The sequence below is a fragment of the Zeugodacus cucurbitae genome, chromosome 5 (genome assembly GCF_028554725.1).
Source record: "Zeugodacus cucurbitae isolate PBARC_wt_2022May chromosome 5, idZeuCucr1.2, whole genome shotgun sequence".
Taxonomy (NCBI): Eukaryota; Metazoa; Arthropoda; class Insecta; order Diptera; family Tephritidae; genus Zeugodacus; species Zeugodacus cucurbitae.
Genome location: NC_071670.1, coordinates 18,944,301 through 18,965,782, shown reverse-complemented (window position 1 = coordinate 18,965,782; position 21,482 = coordinate 18,944,301). Strand labels below are relative to the sequence as shown.

Genomic DNA, 21,482 nt, shown 5'->3' with positions numbered 1-21,482 from the left:
TGTGAAGAAATTCTTATATTATATTAAATTTCGAGTTAGCGCTTCGTTTCAAGTCGTTAATGTACCCGATCTTTCTAAAATAGCCGAATTTCTTGATTTGCAGCGTTAATTCAGCATGGGTTCTTCTCGCTTGCTAGAAAAGGAACTATTAGGAACGCTCTAACACCTGTAGATATAACAACAGAACACTGCCATCAAAAGCGACTCAGTAGTAAAATAAAATAAAAATTAACAAAGCAAACTACATGTGTCTTATAATTGCCAAACGTTTCGTTTACCCAAACAACTTACTACATTTAACATTTTCATATTCCACATCATAATCATTTAAGAGTATATTACACTGAAATTATTAAGACAATAGCTTGCGAATAATAATGTACTTATCTAATTTAATGAACGGTAAATAGTAAAACGTAAACATCAAAACGTATAACTCAAAGCGAAGACCGACAAAATGCAACTGCTCTACATTTATACGCACATTTATGTTGATTTAAGTGCCAAGATTGCGCAAAGGTCGTCTACAAATTCGTCTTACTTCAATTAAACAATAAGTACACAAATAACATGCTCAGCTTATCAATGTTAAAAGCATTACGTAACATAGAAAATAGATGTTACGTTTGAGCATATGTTAAGGTCTAATAGTGGTGTAAAATGAATAATGAATCATGCTGTTAGCAAGGGATTACAACAGTATGGCAAAAGTGTTTATTTAACAAACACTTATTTGAGATTGGCTTAAAATTTTGTTATGAAGTAAAAGTTGTAGCTGCCAAAATTTGACATTAACTTTAGAAAAGTTTGCACGATTCACTCAAAAGAGGTTAACTAATATTTGGAATACGAACAATCTCGAGGAGACTCAGGGTTTTCTTGCATGGTACTGTCTGCAGTGGTTTTAGATACCCAAAACATTTGAGATCCATACTTTTTGGAAATTTAATATGGAGTCAACGACACCGTCAATGGTGAACGAGCAATTCGGTTGGCCAACTAATTTATGTTATTTATCACTCTTAAACTTCTTTTTATAGGGCGCAAAATAAGTATTCTTTGCAGAATACGGTCGGAAGAAAACATGCCTGACGATTGGAATCTCAGTGTACTCTGCCCAATACACAAAAAGGGCGACCCCACCATTTGCGCCAATTACCGTGGAATAAGCCTCCTTAACATCGCGTATAAGGTTCTATCGAGCGTATTGTGTGAAAGACTAAAGCCCACCGTCAACAAACTGATTGGACCTTATCAGTGTGGCTTTAGGCCTGGAAAATCAACAACAGACCAGATATTCACCATGCGCCAAATTTTGGAGAAGACCCGTGAAAATAGGATCGACACACACCATCTCTTTGTCGACTTTAAAGCTGCTTTCGACAGCACGAAAAGGAGCTGCCTTTATGCCGCGATGTCTGAATTTGGTATCCCCGCAAAACTAATAAGGCTGTGTAAGCTGACGTTGAGCAACACCAAAAGCTCCGTCAGGATCGCGAAGGACCTCTCCGAGCCGTTCGATACCAAACGAGGTTTCAGACAAGGTGACTCACTCTCGTGTGATTTCTTTAACCTGATGCTGGAGAAAATAATACGAGCTGCAGAGCTAAATAGAGAAGGTACAATCTTCTATAAGAGTGTACAGCTACTGGCGTACGCCGATGATATAGATATCATTGGAAACAACACCCGCGCCGTTAGTTCTGCTTTTTCCAGACTGGATAAGGAAGCGAAGCGTATGGGTCTGGTGGTGAACGAGGACAAGACGAAATATCTTCTGTCGTCAAACAAACAGTCAGCGCATTCGCGTCTTGGCTCCCACGTCACTGTTGACAGTCATAACTTTGAAGTTGTAGATAATTTCATCTACCTGGGAACCAGCATTAACAGCAATAACAATGTCAGCCTGGAAATCCAACGCACTCTTGCCAACAGGTGCTACTATGGACTTAGTAGGCAATTGAAAAGTAAAGTCCTCTCTCGACGAACAAAAACCAAACTCTACAAGTCTCTCATGATTCCCGTCCTACTTTACGGTGCAGAAGCGTGGACGATGTCAACATCCGATGAGACGGCACTAGGAGTTTTCGAGAGAAAGGTTTTGCGGAAGATTTATGGTCCCTTAAACATTGGCAACGGCGAATACCGCAGACGGTGGAACGATGAGCTGTATGTGTTATTCGACGACATAGACATAGACCAGCGAATAAAAAAACAGCGGCTACGCTGGCTAGGTCATGTTGTTCGAATGGATGAAAGTGCTCCATCTCTGAAAGTATTTGATGCAGTACCCGCTGGTGGAAGCCGACGAAGACCTCCACTCCGATGGAAGGACCAGGTGGAGAGGGACCTGGCTTCGCTTGGTATAACCAATTGGTGCCAAACTGCCAGAAGGAGGGATACGTGGCGCGCTATAACCGCGTAAGCGTGTCTACGCCAGTCAAGAAGAAGAAGAAAATAAGAGTGACAGCAAACCAAAAATTGTCACTTCATTTTTTCTATATATTTGTCATAAAGGTACGTTATATCCGAATATTTTCATATCTCAAGCATCAAAGAGAGAGTTTATTAATATTCGAAAGAACATTCTTTGACATTTATTTTTTTTTAAGATTATCTCTTTCAAATGTTGGCCGCTGCTACTTTTCAGATGGTCCATCCGATGACTCGTTCGATAATTTCGACTGGTAACAGGCGAATGACGCGCGTAATGTTTTGCTCCAAGACCTAAATCGAAGCAAAATTATGTGCATAGACTTTAGACTTTACATATCCCTACAGAAAAAGTCTAACGGTGTGATATCACAATATCTTGGTGATCAATCAACCGGCCCAAAACGTGAAATTATCTGCTCACCGAAGTTTTCTTCCAGTGAATCCATTGATTGATGCGATATGTGGGGAGTGGCGCTGTCTCGGTGAAACCAAATGTCGCCGTGATCACGAGCTTAAAATAATGTCAAAAAAAGGCTTTTAAAAAATTACCTCTACTTGGATCACCCGTTATTTAACTAGTATAAATAAATAAATAATTGTTGTCACAGCTACTAAAAACAAAATAGTCCAAGAATTAACTTCTGTTTCTTTAATGTAAGGTCTTACACAATCATATAAACATGTAACACACAATTCTCACAATTAAATATTAGTTTATATTCATTACAAAATAGCACGATAGAACACTTATAAAATACATTTCCACAACTGTCTACCATAAATTAAAGTCTGTAATCTTTGGAGGTATTAGGTTCATACTCAGCTATTTATAAAAACTTTACAATGTTAGACTGTTTATATACATTCAATGGGCGATTTTAACAGTGCTACAGAACATCGGTGGTGAAACCACACGCGGCTTACAGAAAGTTCCACAAATACGAAGAACTTCGGAAGAACGGTGTAACGAGAAATACAGCGGAACAATTTCATATGTGGACGAAACTTGTGTTAATTGGTTGGCTGCTGTCAAATGTCAACCGGCTGTCGCATGCACAAAGTGCAGAATATGACGACGTGGAGCTCTTAAAGCGGCACATCGTCAATCAACTACATGATGTACACACGTGGTAATCGTCGCGACTATGATCGTTGGGCAGCGCTAGGAAATGAAGGTTGGAACTACAGCGATGTGTTGCCATACTTTCAGAAACTCGAAGGCTCCGATATACCTGATGCTGATAGTGAATACGTGGGACGTCAAAGACCAGTGAAGATCAATTATCCCAGTTGGCGTTCACAAATATCGGCGGCGTTTGTGCAAGCAGCACAGGAGGATGGTTTGAAGTATCGTGACTTTAATGGGCGCATACAAACCGGTGTATCCTATTCGCAGGCTACAATACAAAATGGCGAGCGCCTATATATCTCCGATTCAAGCGACACGTGACAATTTGCATGTGAAAACAAACTCATTTGTTACTAAAGTGTTGATTGAACGGCACACAAATTTCGCGTACGGTGTGGTGTTAAGCACTCACAAGGAATCAAATGAGGTGCGAGCAAAACGCGAGGTGATATTAAGTGCCGGCGCTATTAACACACCACATCTGCTTATGCTCTCCGGTATTGGCCCAGCGCAGCATTTACGCGATGTGGGTATCGAACCAATTGCCGATTTAGCCGTCGGCTACAATCTACAGGATCACATTGCATCAGCGGTTTCATTCACCACTAATGTGAGCTCTATCAGGCCTATAGAATTATTCGAAACTAGCAATATAATGCAATATATGGATGGCAAGGGAGTTTTAGGTGTACCCAGCGCTGTGGAAGCGCTTGGTTATTGGAATCTAGCGCAACCAAACTTAGAAGATGGTTGGCCCGATCTGGAAATGGTTAGGCGGCTCCTTTGTAGATAATCAGGGATTGGTTCGTTCCTTCGGCATACGACGGGAAATCTATAATACCTTGTTCGCTAATATCACAAGCGATAGTTTTGTAATATTACCCATGGTACTGCGACCCAAGAGCCGTGGACGTATAATACTTAATAGCAGTGATCCCTTCGAATACCCACTTCTGTATGCTAACTACTTTGCAGATCCGTATGATTTAGATATAGCAGTACGCGGGGTGCTGAAAGCAATAAGTTTGATAGAAAAACCCGCATTTAAAGCGATCAATGCGAGCGAGATCGAAAGCGTAATGCCCGGTTGTACTGAAGTTCCTTACAGATCGCGCGCATACTGGGAATGCTATGTGCGGCACTTTACTTTCACTGTTTACCACTACTCGGGCACAGCCAAAATGGGGCCGTCGACAGATTCAGCGGCTGTGGTCGATCCAAGATTACGAGTTTATGGTGTCCAGCAGTTACGTGTAGTGGATGCCAGCATTATGCCAGAGATTCCATCGGCACATACCAACGCAGTGGTGTATATGATAGCTGAGAAAGCAGGCGATATGATTAAAGAGGACCACAACTACATTTGAAGTCGTAAGCGTTAGTGCAGTGTTATAATGTATATAGACAATAAGAATTTTTCAGGTTCTCTAAATATATGTATAAGAGTATAAGATATAAATGACATACTATAATTGTCGTTTACAAGATAACCGTTTAAAGCAATAGCTTGCGAATAAAAATGTACTTATCTACATTAATAAACGGTAAATAGTAAAATGTAACGTTAAAAAACGTATAACTCAAAATGGAGACGGACAAAATGCAACTGCTCTATTTTTTTACGCACTTGATGTTAAGTATTTAAGTGCGAAGATTGCGCAAAGGTCGTCTACAAATTCGTATTACTTCAATTATACAATAAGTACACAAATAAGATGCCCAGGTTATCAATGTTGAAAAACATTACGTAACATCGAAAATAAATGCTAAGTTTTAACATTTCACATTAAATATAAAAGGCAGAAAAAGTCTACGTTCTCTTCAAGGATGAGGGTTAAAAGGTTAAAAATTATTATATATACATGCATATATTCAATCATTAAATAGACGTTGATATCATTCAATGCCTTTAAATAGGCGGTTTTTCATTGACCCAACTAGTTTAGGTGTGGTTTTCGGACTTAAAGCCATTTTTCTTTAAGTGTGTCCTTAAGCATTCCCTTGCTGGTCATAGTACACTACCTAATTATTTTCTCTAGTACTTCCAATAAGTGATTTTTATAGAGTTTAGGTCAGGTGAATGTGGAGGTATTGAAGTTGTTTTGGAATATTACACAACAACCACAGCTTCACAATTTCTGTTATGTGCCACGGGGCGTTGTCATGTTGGAAAATAAAACGTTCTCCTATTCCCAGTATGACTATACTTTCTTTTAAATTCGTTTTTTTAAATATTCGGATTTCAACCAGGGTTATTTTTTTAAAGCGCGGTCGAAGGCGGCCAATGCAGAAATAAGTTCTAACCAAAAATTAATAATTTCAATGAAGGTATTTCAGTCTCTTTGAAACTTAATTTTTTCACGGATATTATTACTACTACTTTTTTACCAAAGTATCGTTTCCTTTTTTTTTGTCCGTTTTGCTATTATTTTTGTATTTGGCAATTCAAACTGTGAATTTTTCCAAGTGAATATATGTACGTCCAAATTTTAGAGTGCAAATTCAACAGATATGCTACTACAGAAGTTAAATTGTTTAAAATATTCCGAGACAAGGTGACTCGCTATCGTGTGACTTCTTTAACCTGATGCTATAAAAAAATTGTACGAGCCGCAGCCGCAAAACAGAGAAGGTACAATGTTCTATAAGGGTCTACAGCTACTGGCGTACGCCGATGATATTGATATTATTGGAAACAACACCGGGCCGTTAGTTCAGCTTTTTCCAGCCTGGATAAGAGCAAATATCTCCTGTCATCAAACAAACAGTCAGCGAATTCGCGTCTTGGCTCCCACGTCACTGTTGACAGTCATTACTTTGAAATTGTAGATAATTTCACCCATCTGGGAACCAGCAATAACAATGTCAGCCTGGAAATCCAACGTAGAATCACTCTTGCCAACAGGTGCTACTTTGGACTGAGTAGGCAATTGAAAAGTAAAGTTCTCTATCGACCAACAAAGTCCTACTTTATGGTGCAGAAGCGTGGACGATGTCAACATCTGATGAGGCGACACTAGGAGTTTTCGAAAGAAAGGTTTTCCGGAAGATTTATGGTTCCTTAAGCAACGGCGAATACCGCGGACGATGGAACGTTGAGCTGTACAATTTATACGACGACATTGACATAGCTCAGCGAATAAAAAGACAGCGGCTACGCTGACTAGGTCATGTTGTTCGAATGGACGAAAATTATCTAGCTCTGAAAGTGCTCGCTGCAGTACCCGCGGGTGGAAGCCGAGGAAGAGGGAGACCTCCACTCCGATGGAAGGACCAGGTGGAGAAGGACCTGGCTTCACTTGGTGTTACCAATTGATCATTGGAAATATTAAGGTTTTATGGTGTTCAACAGTTGCATGTGGTGGAGGCCGGCATAATTACAGAGATTCCAACGGGACATCCTAATGCAGCGGTGAATATGATTGCAGAGAAAGCAGCTGACATGATAGAACAGGATCACAACTACCCTTGAAGTCGTAAAGCGTTATTATAAAATAAAGTGAAAACTAATAAATATTAGTGATAATTAACTAATTCTTTATTCATAAATGTTTGCAAGGATTTCAGGGGTGTTGTTCTAAAAAAAAACTCTTTTTAATGTATAAGATTTATTGTGACACGAGTGAGTCTGAATAATTAGCTTTCTCTACTCGAGTGATCTATTCAACCAAGCTTAGTGCAGATTTTCATCAGCTTATGTGGCTAGATAGATTGGTCTGGCATTGTATGAGGACTGTATGAAGAACATACCAGACATATGTATTTAATTGGCCAAAACGAGGGCGTTGAAACGATTGTAGCGATCTTCGGTCTTATCTAGGCGATTGTATCTTCACCATTCAAGTGAGCTTGCTTTTGTAGTCTGAAAACAGTAAAAGATAGGTATTTACCAGATCCACAAGAAAAAGTGGGAAAATTCATGCAAAGTTCCATGTTTCCTAGGATGTATGACATGTTGCGGATTTCCAAATTCTGCATTCAGTGGGATGGGATGTTAGATCCATGTTCATCCAAAGCTCGCGAAGTGCCCACTTTTCACAGCGGTTTGGCGTACCGAATTATACGTGAACGTCTCACTAATTTTTCTAATATCTTTAGAGTGTGTCAGCTGTCCCGATCAACCTAACGGCTCGGACAACCTAATGGACCGTTGATTATATTTATTACATATTTACATAAGATGTGGAGATGAATGACAGAGTTGTCAAAAATACAAATGATGTCATGTCCATTATGTAACAACGACTTTTGTCGTCCGTATTATATTTCACTCAAATAACGATACGCACACTACACCATTCATGGATATTATTAGCTCATGTTATTGATATCACATTCTCTTAAAAAAAAGACACAGACTGAGGAGAGTCTGCCACAACCCTTGCATTGTCGTATTTATGACACAGCCTCTTTGGAAGATACCACTTACTACAAACACATGCATATATTTCTCAGCAGACAGTAGGCATATTGATAATGAGCAGCGGTGATGAACATTATCTGCATTGGCCTACGCGTGTATGAGGGCCAGACAATCCACAAATTAGCAAACCACCCCACTGCGAGCACAACCACGTCGCGCAATCTTTTCTGGCGCCATAGACACACACGGCTTATAGAGAAAGTTACTCATATTTCGTCTTACAATATCGGGTATTTTTGTTTACAAAATACCAAATCATATTCGAAAGTACCGCATTCACTTGCTTCATCTCTTTGTCTTATTGTGGCTGCGTGATTTTTTTTTTTGTTGTATTCTCTGCGAAAGAACCATTCGCTTGCGATTCACCGTTTTGGCTTGACTTCAAAAGGTTTTCAACCCTCAGTTGTCGTGTGTGCCAGTTATGTAGTTACAGCCACCGGCGTATTTTAGGTGAATGCACTGTTATACATAGCGCTGTTTTGTTGTTGTTCATCTTCATTGTATGTACACGATCTTATGACCCTTCTAACTTTGTAGCGATTATTGTACTATTTCATTGCTGTACCTTGGCAAAGCCTTGCGGCATTGAGCCTATTTGGTAGCGAACGTTTTGTATCCAACTTGTTTCGGTTACTAACACGTTGGCGAAATTGTTACCATATTGTTGTTGCATGGTTTGGTTTTCGTTGGGGGTGTACTAAATGATATTGCATTTGACAAGCAGCGTTAGGTTTTCAATTATAGCAATGTGTTTTGGATAACTTCGATGACAATTTTGAAGACATTACTCTGCCATAACCTCAAAAACAATTGTATAGAGTAAAGAGCACTTTTGGAAGCAAAATAATAAAAAAAGTGTGTTTAATCGCTTTGACAAAATTTTTTTTCGTTATTTTCCAAAATGTACTCAACATTAAACAATAAAAACCACAAAAAAATTGCATGGATTAACTCATTTTGAAAAAATTATTAAATAAATTTAGAAAACTGTGCATAATAAAACGGTTTAGCAGTATGGCAAATTATAAACACTTTTTATAAGGTTTTAACAAAATGGGACTTATAGTATATGTACATATATCGGTGTTATTTTCTTCAAACTATTTTCTAATAAACAACAAACAGCATTTCAACACTGGCTTATGTTCACATGATATCCCTCATTAGTTGAACCTATAAGGCACCAGTTGTTTTTTAATAATATCAATAGAACCTAAGCCTTGCCGATGAAAAACGCCTACACCATAATGTTTGAGCCTACATACTGTTAACAGTTTTCTTTGGGTACTTCGGATGATATTTGGTGTTTTTATGATCCCCTTACGACACACATGAAAATGTTCTACTCGTCCGACCATAAAATGTTGGGCTCTTTGGTTGTGGGTCGATTTAAGTGCTCTTTGACGAATCGAGTTCGTTTCTATACATGCGTTTTGGTCAGTAACAGCACTTTTCTTAGATAATGGACAGCACAATGTTATGTTATGTATCATAAGTTATAAAAATAAGCGAACTAGCATCACCGATATTTAAAAAAACACGCTCTAAACGCCATTCACAGTGGAGCTATCAACACCTTCATTGACTCCGTTCCAGTGAATGGCGTCCTTGGAATCAAACCACCACCTATAGCAGACGAAGAGCTCGAGTTGCCACGGGAAACCAGAGTGTCCCTTGCGCAACTTCGATCTGGATATTGTAACAGATTAAACTCCTACTTATCCAGACTGAACCCCGACATACAAAATACATGTCCCGCATGCAACGAGTCCCCGCATGACTCTAACCACCTCTTTGTATGCTCAATGAACCCTACTCATCTAACACCCCTTTCCCTTTGGTCCAACCCTGTCGAAACAGCACGTTTCCTGGGCCTCCCGTTAGATGATTTCGACGACAACTAGACTTATGATCTTCTTTTCAGGCAGGGATAGATAACCGCTACAACAACAACAACAACCGATATTTTAAAATTTTTTTTTAATTTTTCGTACACTTCTATCACACACCACTAAGATTTTAACCGATTTCGAACGCAACTGAAAGTACACCACTATAGTTATTATTAAATTATTGTTCGCTTGTTGATCCACAAATATCATAAATATTATAAGCATGAAATAAACCACTATTATGAGTGCCAATAAAGCTTTGTGTAAATGAAATCTGGATTACGCTATTGACCGTACAATAGATTATTAATAGTTTTATTGATATAATTATATCGGCAAGCAAGCACACCATGGCTCGGTAAGTACATAAATTAGTACGCTGCGGATAAGATAAGCGGACGAGAACTGGTTAACAAATCATAACTAAACGCTATAAGCTACAAGGTGTGAACACAAACAAATAAACAAACATCCATATATAAATATTTCACTACATGACTGTAACTGTTGGTGTAGCGGTAGCATTCATCAATAATTAGCTAATTTGTGATGAAATATGCATATGGGTTAAATTTTGTGGGTTTTACTGTATTTATTTAAAATATCAATTATTTGTAATAAAATCCCCACAATAGTAAGAAGTAAGAAATACGTATACAATATTCTAGCACTTATCTTACTATTAGTCACATTCATGGAAAAAGTCATACATACATACATACATACATACATAGAAAACAGTAAAAAATAAAACTAGTAAAAATGCACATGTCTACACCGATGCAACCTTCTCAATCAGATGTTTTCATAAAAACATAAAAACAAATTCTGTTAGAAGTAAATATTTTATACTATATATTGTACTAAAGCATTTGCACAAGATACGAGCCTCGTACACATGCCTGTGGTAATACGATTGTATTTGTATTTATGCCGGCATGTTCAAAAAGTTAAAGTTGAAACGGTAAAAAGCAACAAATGAGGAGCGCAAAGTTTCTCGGCAACTTATCGATTTTTTTGCATTATTTATTTTTATTTTTTTGAAATATGCGGCAGCGTACATAAATTTATATGTATTAATGTTCAGACGTTTTCGGTTCCATCCGTGCTTTCACATCAAACACATGTTGCCAGGCGGGCTGTGCTACACATTTCCGTTTTATAAAACTTTTTTAGAATGTATTGTACATATACACTGGTATTTTGATTTAGTCAATGTGATTTGTACATGCAAATTTAGGAAAAGCCGGTCTCAATTCAATAAAATTCGCAGAAGGTAGCAACATTTTGGGTAACGTGTAGTGTAAATCATATACTACTTGCTTAAATGTCTTGAGTAATGTTAGGAATGCTACTAAACTCACCTGAAACAATTAACGCCTCATTTGGTCCAGTCGTATGAATGTTACCCATCTTGGCTTTTTGCTGATTGCTGAATCCTTTACTGTTTTAGTAAATTAGTTGTATTGTATTTTGATTTTTTGGTTTTGTTTTATTTAAATTCTATAATTTTAATGCACAAATATACACACTTTCTATATGCACTGACACTATTTCACAATGATTTTACACGGTGGGAAAAAAGGGAAACCTAAACAGAAAAATATAAAAATTATAAATAATAAGTATAACACACAGCATATTAAATTTATGTAAGCAAATTGATTTTAACAAATAGTCTATTGTGGCGAAATATTAATATAAATATATCTTATTTGTTTTATTAGCACAAAGACTGTTCTCGCAAAAGCGTACAGATAAAATTATTTTTGTCTAAATGCACTAACACATACAATTAGTAAAAAAAATATCAAGAACCGCTCACATCGTTTTAGCGCACCGCATTAAGTTGATTAAATAAAAATTCAACTCAGAGGCACTCGAAAGTATTAAACACATACATACATACGTATGTACAAGCAAACAAGAACAACAAATATTTAGGGTGTTGGGTGTTTCGACGATATATGTATAGTACTACGTCATCCCATACATCGCCTTGTTTTTTGCAATATGTATTAATTGGAACATGTTATTAACTGATGGCCTCAAAAAAATTTCAATTAAGAAATGCAAATTGACGCCATTTATCGACTAAATATCATTCACAAAGTCATTTGTACGGCGTAAGATTACAACCTATTGCTTATTTAGCGTAAGAAAAAAACAACAAATTCATTAAAAATTCTAATTGGAAATCGTAGAATCCAACCACTTTGCGTTTGTTTTGTTTTCATTACGCTTTCCTTGGCTGCGTTGCTGCGCCTTACAATTTTCTTATCACATTCAGCTTATAAACCGGTAACACTTACTTTTTCAGCTTTTTTCAGTAGTTTACTTTTTGCTTAACTATTTTGATACGTTTTTTTCCCTACTTTTGCTTTTTAACCAACAATTTACACTCTCAGCACACAAATGTACGTAAAAGACGACCACACGACCGCACAATCTTAACTCAACTCTCGACTGCAACTCACACAGACGCGTTTGTGGATGGCGCGCCTGAGAAAATTAACCGCTCCGTCCATGACGTCATCGAATACAATCCACACACAGGACTGCCAAATGCAAACGCTGGTTTAATTGAAAGTAAAAAAAACTGGATTACTTTTAGAACGTCTCAAGGTCGCTTCACAAAATAGTGTTAAATTCGAATTTAATTAAAATTATTTTTGAAAACTGTATTTTATTTTTTATTTACATGTATTGAAACGTTTTTCCGAGAATTACTGATAATTTACTTTTCGTATTACTTCAATAGAAATCAAAGTTGTAAGGCGTAACTTTTTTGATTCACGTTTGACAGCAAAGACGTCATTAAAGGTAAACATTTTAAGGAAAATCTGATCATCTTTGTATCATTCATTGAATTTGCAAAATAATTCAAATTTTAAACATATTCGTCTATTGTGAGTTCCATTCGACCCTCTCTGTTGATCGAATGTCAAATTCATGTTTTGTGTTGTCCAAAGTGTATCATTGAATATAGAATTGTCTATCGAATCGAAATCGAAACAGACATAGAAAATTCAGTCAAACTGAATATTGCTACGGATATTGGCCGGTAAATTTAAGTATTTGCATTTATTTTTTTTATTCTTTGCCTGAACCATTCAAAAAACAGAAAACTCTGATATTCAAGACATCTTTATCATTTAGCAAAGGATTGCACTAATCCTGATTAAGAATTATTTTATTTAATGCCTGGGTTACAAATTCCCGTACGAAAGTAAAGAGACTCAAAATCGTCGAGGACAACTAAGCGTAGTTCTGTTTCTTTTGACTAAAGAGAAATTGAAATTTATTTTTGAAAAACATATTTCCGCATATATATATTCATGTGCTGAACACATAGAAGACGACAAGCGACGAGCGACATCTGTCAAATATTAAAATACACGCGTTTTTATGGGCACAGATTTTTTGACAACAGCACGACTACGCGACAACAGGCTTGTAGTTGTCGTTGTCGCCAAATTAGAAATGTTTCTAATTTTGCCGACGACAATGGCCGCTGTAGAGCTGCCACTAACATGTGAAATGTAAAATTATTCAAAGTTCTCACAAGTATGACGTTATTTTGTCAGCAGAAACGTAAAATAACTTTGATATATCATTTATAATAAGAATCGATTATATAAAATAAATAAATCGACAATTTTTACATTTTTTGCGTAAATAATTTCACTTTAAACTAAATATGTAAATTTTATTGAAGTGAAAGATGTTAGTAAGGCAACAATGAAATTGCTGTTTGATATGTCGCTGCCGTCTTCAAAGTGTTCAGACGCTGACTTCAAAGCGACATTTGTGATTAGCCGTCGCTACGTCGTGTCGTGTCGTCGTCTGTGTGTTCAGCACTTCAATTTGCAAAACCTAGTAAAACTGTCAACTACCGAAATCAAAACACGATACAAATTTGCATGAATGTTATACCTACTCACGTAACAACGTACTCTACCCATATGTAAGAAAGAGATGAATGTAAATAAGCACAGAAGAGTTTCGATTAGTTTGTCGAAAGCTGACTTGCAGGTGAGTTACCAACGGTAGTACATTTTTTACAAATTAATTGTAAAATATTTCTAAAAGGGTACAACTCAACAACAAAATATAAATATTTAAAATAATGATTCACATTAAGCTCATCATCGACGATAAATAGAGACATCTGTTTTTCTTTGGCAATTTGCTACGTGACTGACTGGCTTCACATTAATTATTCGATTAATTTCGTATGGCAGCGTCAAAATGGAAATATGTTATTCGATATCGAAAAATGCGAAAACAAAGGCAAGAGAAAAAGAAAATAGTTACCATATCTGCTTTTATTATTAATGTTATGACTCAATGTAATACATAATCAAGAACAGCAACACTGATAACCATTTTTAATAATTCTATTTTTTTACGTTGAACTAATATTAAGATAAGCACGTTGTTAATATCAAAGTTAGTAATTACGCAGGTAATTTGTTATAATGTCCAAGCATCTGGCAGCACTTGTTTGGCGAAAGAAGCCAACAAGCGCGGTGATTTTTCATGATTGTGGACAGTAACCAAACGTATTCTTATAACATTTACAATAATAAATAATTACAAAATATTTAAAAGTATTAAAAACATTAAACAATTGCAGTTAAATTACACTGCATTGTTTGCGTTTTGAGTGGAGGGTGTAGGACTGTGTGCAACATAATTTCTTCCGCAAAGGAAAATCGTTGGAAAACGTGAGACAGCCGCTGCAAAATATACCAACAATAGGTAAGCAATAAATGTAAATTGAGAAAACACAAATGGGCTCATGGACTTCTGTTGTTTTCGAGGTCGGTTTCGAAGTAGGTACCTTCAAGGGGTTATAATGTTTAATGTAATTGTGCTTATAGTAATTGTGTTACAGTAAAAGTTATGTTACAGTAAAATTGAAATATTAAATCGTACAGTACACAATAAATCTATAGGTTTATTTGTAATGCATTACATTATAATTAGTTTATATACAATACTTTATAAACCTTACTATTACTATTTGAAATCAATTTATATATCATAAAAGCAATAATTAATCTTAGTTCCAAATAGTGTGTAATTCAACTTTCACTTCACAACTAACTATATTATTTCTTATAGAAGTTGCATAAACCGGAGCAGCACTTGGCTGCATAGCTTTTGAAACACATGTCTACTGCCCAACTGTGAAACGCGACCAATACCAAGCCACTTCCAATTTTTTGTACTTGCTACATAAAAACGCCACAAGATCACCGTCAAAACTTCACACAACTTGACAGACTCCTCCTCCGCAGCGAGCAGTCGTAATAGCAGCAACCGCAGCCTCAGTTCAACAGCGGCATCAGTAACTAATTACTCATATCCAGCCTCCAGCAGCAACAGTATGACCGATTATAGCGATTTGGATCGCCAGATTGAGCAGTTGAAACGCTGTGAAATAATCCGAGAGAATGAAGTGAAAGCACTATGCGCCAAAGCGCGCGAAATACTCGTTGAAGAGGGTAATGTACAGCGTGTTGATTCGCCAGTAACAGTGTGTGGTGATATACATGGACAGTTTTATGATCTTAAAGAATTGTTTAAAGTTGGTGGCGATGTACCCGAAAAAAACTATCTGTTCATGGGTGATTTCGTTGATCGAGGTTACTACAGTGTCGAAACATTTTTGCTGTTATTAGCGCTTAAAGTACGTTATCCAGATCGCATCACATTGATACGCGGCAATCACGAATCACGCCAAATCACACAAGTCTACGGATTCTATGACGAATGTTTGCGTAAATACGGTTCGACGGCTGTTTGGCGCTATTGTACCGAAATCTTTGACTATCTCAGTTTATCTGCTATTATTGACGGAAAGATATTCTGCGTGCATGGTGGCCTCTCGCCATCAATACAGTATTTAGATCAAATAAGAACGATTGATCGCAAACAAGAGGTACCGCATGACGGACCCATGTGCGATTTATTATGGAGTGATCCTGAAGATCAGACGGGTTGGGGTGTTTCGCCACGCGGCGCTGGCTATTTATTTGGTTCCGATGTGGTGTCACAATTTAACCGTACCAACGACATTGATATGATCTGCCGCGCCCATCAACTGGTCATGGAGGGATTCAAGTGGCATTTTAATGAGACTGTTCTGACTGTTTGGTCAGCGCCGAACTACTGTTATAGGTATGCGATTTGAATTAAATAATTTTTATATGTTTACATATATAAACTTGTAATTTATGCGTATGTGTTTTGCAGATGTGGAAATGTGGCAGCAATTTTGGAATTAAATGAGTACCTGCATCGAGACTTCGTTATCTTTGAAGCCGCGCCTCAGGAAAGCAGGGGTATACCATCTAAAAAACCACAAGCCGATTATTTCCTCTAAAAACGTAAAGGCAAACTGATCAATTAACTGGACAGCAACTCAAATTGACATTTTGCGGACTAACTGATGCAGAGAAACGTAAATACGATATTGCACTGGAGGGAATATCAATCAAATTTTTGGAGCTGTTTAGAAAACCACTAGCAACATTTTGTTAGTATTTTTACTTCCTTTAGCCTATTTTATTTTAAGTTATTTGTGCGTACTTCTTATGTTAGAACAAAAATCTCCTGTTTTATTTACCAACGCAAATTTACCACTTGATCATACATTTTTACAACAAAATTCAAAGAACTGCCCGTGTTATGCCCGAGAGTGTGTGCAAGTTTTTCAAAAAAATCAATATGTGCAACGTTTGCGCGCACCCACGGTTAGTTAAAATGGTGTCAGTTTCAGATCACTCCACTAGAATATACAAGGAACAAATTGTTCGCGATTGCTACAGAGTTCCGTAATATAACAAAAAAAGAATGTATTGCTGAAAGTCGTACGAGAATAATAGTAATTTTCATAAACCTTATATCATTTTTAAATAAGCATTAATACGTATAGTAAAGTAAAATCTTAAATATATTGTAAATTGATGAAACAAAAAAAAAAAAAAACTCGAGAAACTACGTCGGATGTTTAGTGAAAGAAAATAAACCTAAATATAGACACATAGTAACTGCCACAGCTCGTATTTTGTCTCACTTCTTGCTGGAAGCAACGTTTTTTCTATTCAGCGCCAAATACGCCAAAAATATAAATAACAATATCGGGCGCAGAATAATTGAAATTTTTTATAAACAATAACCGAAATTAAATGGAACTGTATATTACAATTTTGTTAATTGAGTTTTAAAATTGTAACAATTGGCGCAGTGCAGTTTGTGTTTCATCACCAAGTAATTCGCGGTCTTGTTAGTGGCATTTTTGCTCACGAGTCACTTTGTTTTTCCTGCATTGAATATCCATTGGAAAAGTGAAACAAAAAATTCAAAATCAAATCGTTATGTGCATAAAAATCAATAGAAATGTTTACTGACGCCGGACCGCAAATAAAACACTTACAATTAAATGTATCAAGACCCGAAGATTGTAATTATACAGTTGATTTTATTATAATGTGAACACGAGTAAACTAAAGTAAACGCAAACGTAAAAATATATGAAATAAATTTAAATAGGCATAAGAAATGAGATCAAATTGCTGTTTCTTTTTAATTGCTGAAGACTGTTGGGACTTATCGTTCTTCCGCACTTCTATGTAATCGGGAGAGCGTAGCATATTTATTATTGGTATAATTTCGGTATCCTACTCAAGTCTTTAAACGAAAGAAAAATTTGGCAATCTGAACTGACTCGGATTTTTATTCGGCCAAGGAATGTCAACTATATCATCTAACCGTATGTTTTCTGTCGCTGCAGATATCATTACAAATCAATTCTATTTTCTTAATTGAAGTTGTTCTTCTGCAATGCCACGGAATGCAATTTAGTGCTTCACAAGAGAAATGAGAAAAGATATTTGAAAATAGCAACAACGAATCTACGTAAAGACAACCATTATACCGTCGTTTTTCTAATAAACATATTCATATACTATTGACCCCCTTCCTGCTAGTTAATCAAAACGGTTTACTTCTTTGGACATAATAATTTAACGTCTCTCAAATGGCCCATAGAACACCATTGAAGTGTCCAATGATTTAAGTACGACCGTTAAGGTTCACATAAGTTTGTTGTTGTTATAATAATAACGTAAACGGAAAGTCTAAATCTAGTGGTTATCGAGGCCATCTAACATGATGTCCATCTAACGAGCTATTTCAACAGGGTCGAACCATAGGGAGAGGGCTAAAATAAGTCGGGTCGTTGGTTCGTTGATATGGTTAGTATCATGTGGATATTCGTTGCATACAGGACATGTATGTATGTGTGATCTGGTCGGTTATTTCGAACCACCCTTGTCACTATCAAGATAATCGAAGCTTTGTTGGTGTTGTAATGAAAGAGACGATATAATTTTAGTTACGTAAGTGCATATGTATATCTAAATAAAATATATTCAAGTAATTAACAATCTCTAAAACTAATTATAGCGCTATAGCCCTTTTGTAACACCTTAATTGCGGATGCAATTCAAGTTCAAGATTTCATGCAACCGCATCATTGCCCTTTAGGTGCAACGATTAACTGTATCACCTACTTACATACAAATAAATGCACTCGCTTTAACGAAGGTGATTACAAACTGTAACAGGCAGCACGTAGTTTGTGACTCATTGGCGCATACGAGGTAGTGTTTTTCAGTTGTCGGATCTTTTATTTGTCTATCTTGTCTTTTTCTTCTCAGCATATCATTCTATAAGGATTAACGAGGACACGCTATGTACGAATCTTGTTTTATATTCCTTCTATAACGGTTGAGTATAACGTATTTGGTACTACCGAATGCCTAGCGTTTCCAGAAAAAAAATTATAAACTCATTATAACATAAGATAAATTACAGTGGAACTTCTCTAACTCGGATCGCCATAATCCATAAAAAAACTTCGAGTTAGAGAGACTTTGAGTTATAGAATTTTCATTACAACATATAAATTTTCAAAAAGCTGTAAAATATACATTCATGCTCTGTTTTATTTATTTACTTCGCAAACATTTTTATGGACATACGACAAAAGAGGTTTTCTGTAATTTTGTGTGGTGCATTTTGTTATTGTTTGGCTCTTGGCGTCTACATATATCCCATGCCTTTGTTAGATGATTTATGAAATCTATAAATGTAATATTATATTTTTTTTCGCCTCCGTGCGATATAGGGGACTCTTTTAAAATTCTGCCTCGATAGTAGAATTTTAAATTTTGTATTATGGTCTGACCAAAAAGTTCGATTTATGGAAGGAAATTTGTATGAAAGTTGCCTTCTGTTAACACTTCAAGAGTTCGAGTTATGGAGAACTTCGAGTTATAGAAATTCGAGTTAGGGAAGGAAATTTGTAAATTTGGTTTCTAAATGCTATTGCCAATTCAAGAGTTCGAGTTATGAAGATCTTCAAGTTACAGAAGTTCTACTGTAAATTCCATTCAGAGAACTTACAAATATACCCTCTTAAATACGACACTACTTATACTACGAGTAGTAGTAACTATAAATAAATTATGCAAATTTTTTTTTTTTCAATAAAAATAGAACTATTAATATAGACTTATATATTACATTTTTATAAATATATACCGATGTAGGTTAAGTTCGACTTGGGTGATTAAGAGCTGGTGTAAAGCAGTAATAATGAAAGTGAAAAATATATATAAAATAATTAAACTAATACGAGTTATAATTACAGTAAATAATTGCTAAACAGTTAAGCAATTGAAAAATTTAATATTTAGTTTTTGTATTAAATACCCTTTAGGCGATTTAAATACAATGTAATAAATGAATTTGTCTGAATTTCATTCTGATATTCAGCTAATTTAGCTAGGGAATGTTTCTAAGAAACCCGTTCTATTTTGCTTTTGAGTCCAAGAGGTAAATCAATTTGTGACAGAAAATGTATGGAAAATAAAGTGGGAGAATCTCACATAAACCTCAAATAGAAGTCATTCGCAATAGTGTTATTGTTACGGATTAAGTGTGTCGAATCTTAGTGTTCCTTTATAATATTTTCAAATATTTTCGTGGTCTATAAAATCATTTCAGGTGTTTAATCTAATCTACCAAGTTTAAACCCACAATAAGGGTTAAGAGGCGACGATGAGACGGCACGGGTTAGGCACGATCTCTGAATATGGCTAGATTTTTACCGAACTTTGCTCTAATTTTAATCTAGTTAGAGGAGGAACATTATTCAACCATAAGTGTGTCCATAAAATAACTTGGACATCTCCAGATCGTATGACTGAAAACCAGATTGATCACATAGCAATATGTAAGTCGTAAATGGCGCGGTTCTCTTATGGACACGCGGAATAAACGTGGAGCTAATATTGCAAGCGAGCATCATCTTCAATTTGCGTCAGTCAGACTCAAAGTGGCTGCAGTTAGCGACTCGAAAAACAAGATACAAAAAATTCAACGTAGAGGAACTGAAATACGAATCTTTCTGCTCAAGGTTTATCGAATCGTTAAATATATTTGCCGAAACGGAACACACTCTGACTAACGTCTGTAAAAGGATAAAACCAACTTTCCTAAAAACAGCGGAAGATTGTATTGGATTCAAATTATATAAAATTCTGGATTTCAGACTCGACATGGTGGTCATTAAACGAACGCAGAGAAATAAAAACTTTAACGGCATCCAAGTCAGACAGAGATGATGCGTCAAGCGTGTTCGACTAACAGAGGAATATCTTGGGGTTTTATCGGTTGCCTAAAAGATTTGGATTTTCCGATATCTGTCTATTGTCCCATAAGTATTTGCTCATCTACATACTAAAAACTTGAAGCTGATGATGATCTCGCCGCACATATGGGATTTAAAATCTGAACTCATATGGATCAGCACAACCGAAACGCCAAACCTACAGATCGACGGGTTTTGATATTTAGGCAGCATTATAACTAAAAATGGTGGATCAGCAGATGAAAAATTATACGGATATTCTGGCCTAACGTTATTAGTAATGCCAACGGTCACACTTTGCGAAAACCTCACGACGACATAAGTTGAACAGCGCTAGATTGGAATCCTCAAGGAAAACGAAGACGCGGAAGACCCGCCAATCCCTAAAGACGGGAAGTCGAAGCAGAAGCAGAGAGAAATGGTTATACTTGAAGAGAAATTAAATTCCCAACTTTAATAAAATTAATTATAATTTGTTTATTGATGTTTATTATTTATTCGTTATATTACTAATTAACTAAATTCTCTCAATTAAAACCTGGAGTTGGATGTTGTAAACTTAAAATTCGTGACAGAATGAAACACGGAACATCACGAGCTTCTACCATAAAACTACCATAAAAACTGGGGTTGAGTATCAAAAGTATTTATAACACCAGAACATATATTTTCAGCAAAGCCAAACTATTAACGGTATAGTCTACATATACGTACAATCAAAGGGTATAAAATATAATAATTGCACGCCGTGAGCTTTTTGCATGCCAAACAATGCATTTAATTGTGCCTATGTACATATGTATATTCTATGTTTTATTTTTAAAGCGATTATCCCCTTATAAAAATTCATTTATTAAGAATTGAATAAATTAA

General features: G+C 36.2%; 2 protein-coding genes across 3 annotated transcripts in view; one reads left to right on the top strand and one right to left on the bottom strand.

The window, feature by feature from the left end:
- The window catches only part of Flo-2 (flotillin-2), a 248,883-nt gene extending 236,536 nt beyond the window's left edge, over positions 1-12,347 (bottom strand). The window contains exons 1-2 of one of the 2 annotated variants that reach the window (XM_054230604.1): positions 12,193-12,347; positions 11,245-11,471 (exon numbers count right to left, since the gene is read on the bottom strand). In XM_054230604.1, coding sequence (XP_054086579.1) covers positions 11,245-11,293 — 49 coding nt within the window. In that variant the 5' untranslated portion in view covers positions 11,294-11,471; positions 12,193-12,347. Of the gene's footprint in view, positions 1-11,244; positions 11,472-11,673; positions 11,691-12,192 lie in introns of those variants that run through there. The other variant, XM_054230605.1, reaches the window with a different exon arrangement.
- A 2,030-nt stretch (positions 12,348-14,377) lies between these two features.
- On the top strand, positions 14,378-17,463 carry LOC105215162 (serine/threonine-protein phosphatase 4 catalytic subunit). Its single transcript, XM_011188945.3, has 3 exons — positions 14,378-14,644; positions 15,011-16,069; positions 16,145-17,463. The coding sequence occupies exons 2-3, from the start codon at positions 15,276-15,278 to the stop codon at positions 16,272-16,274; spliced, it is 924 nt and encodes a 307-aa protein (XP_011187247.1). The 5' UTR covers positions 14,378-14,644; positions 15,011-15,275; the 3' UTR covers positions 16,275-17,463.
- Positions 17,464-21,482: the final 4,019 nt, after the last annotated feature.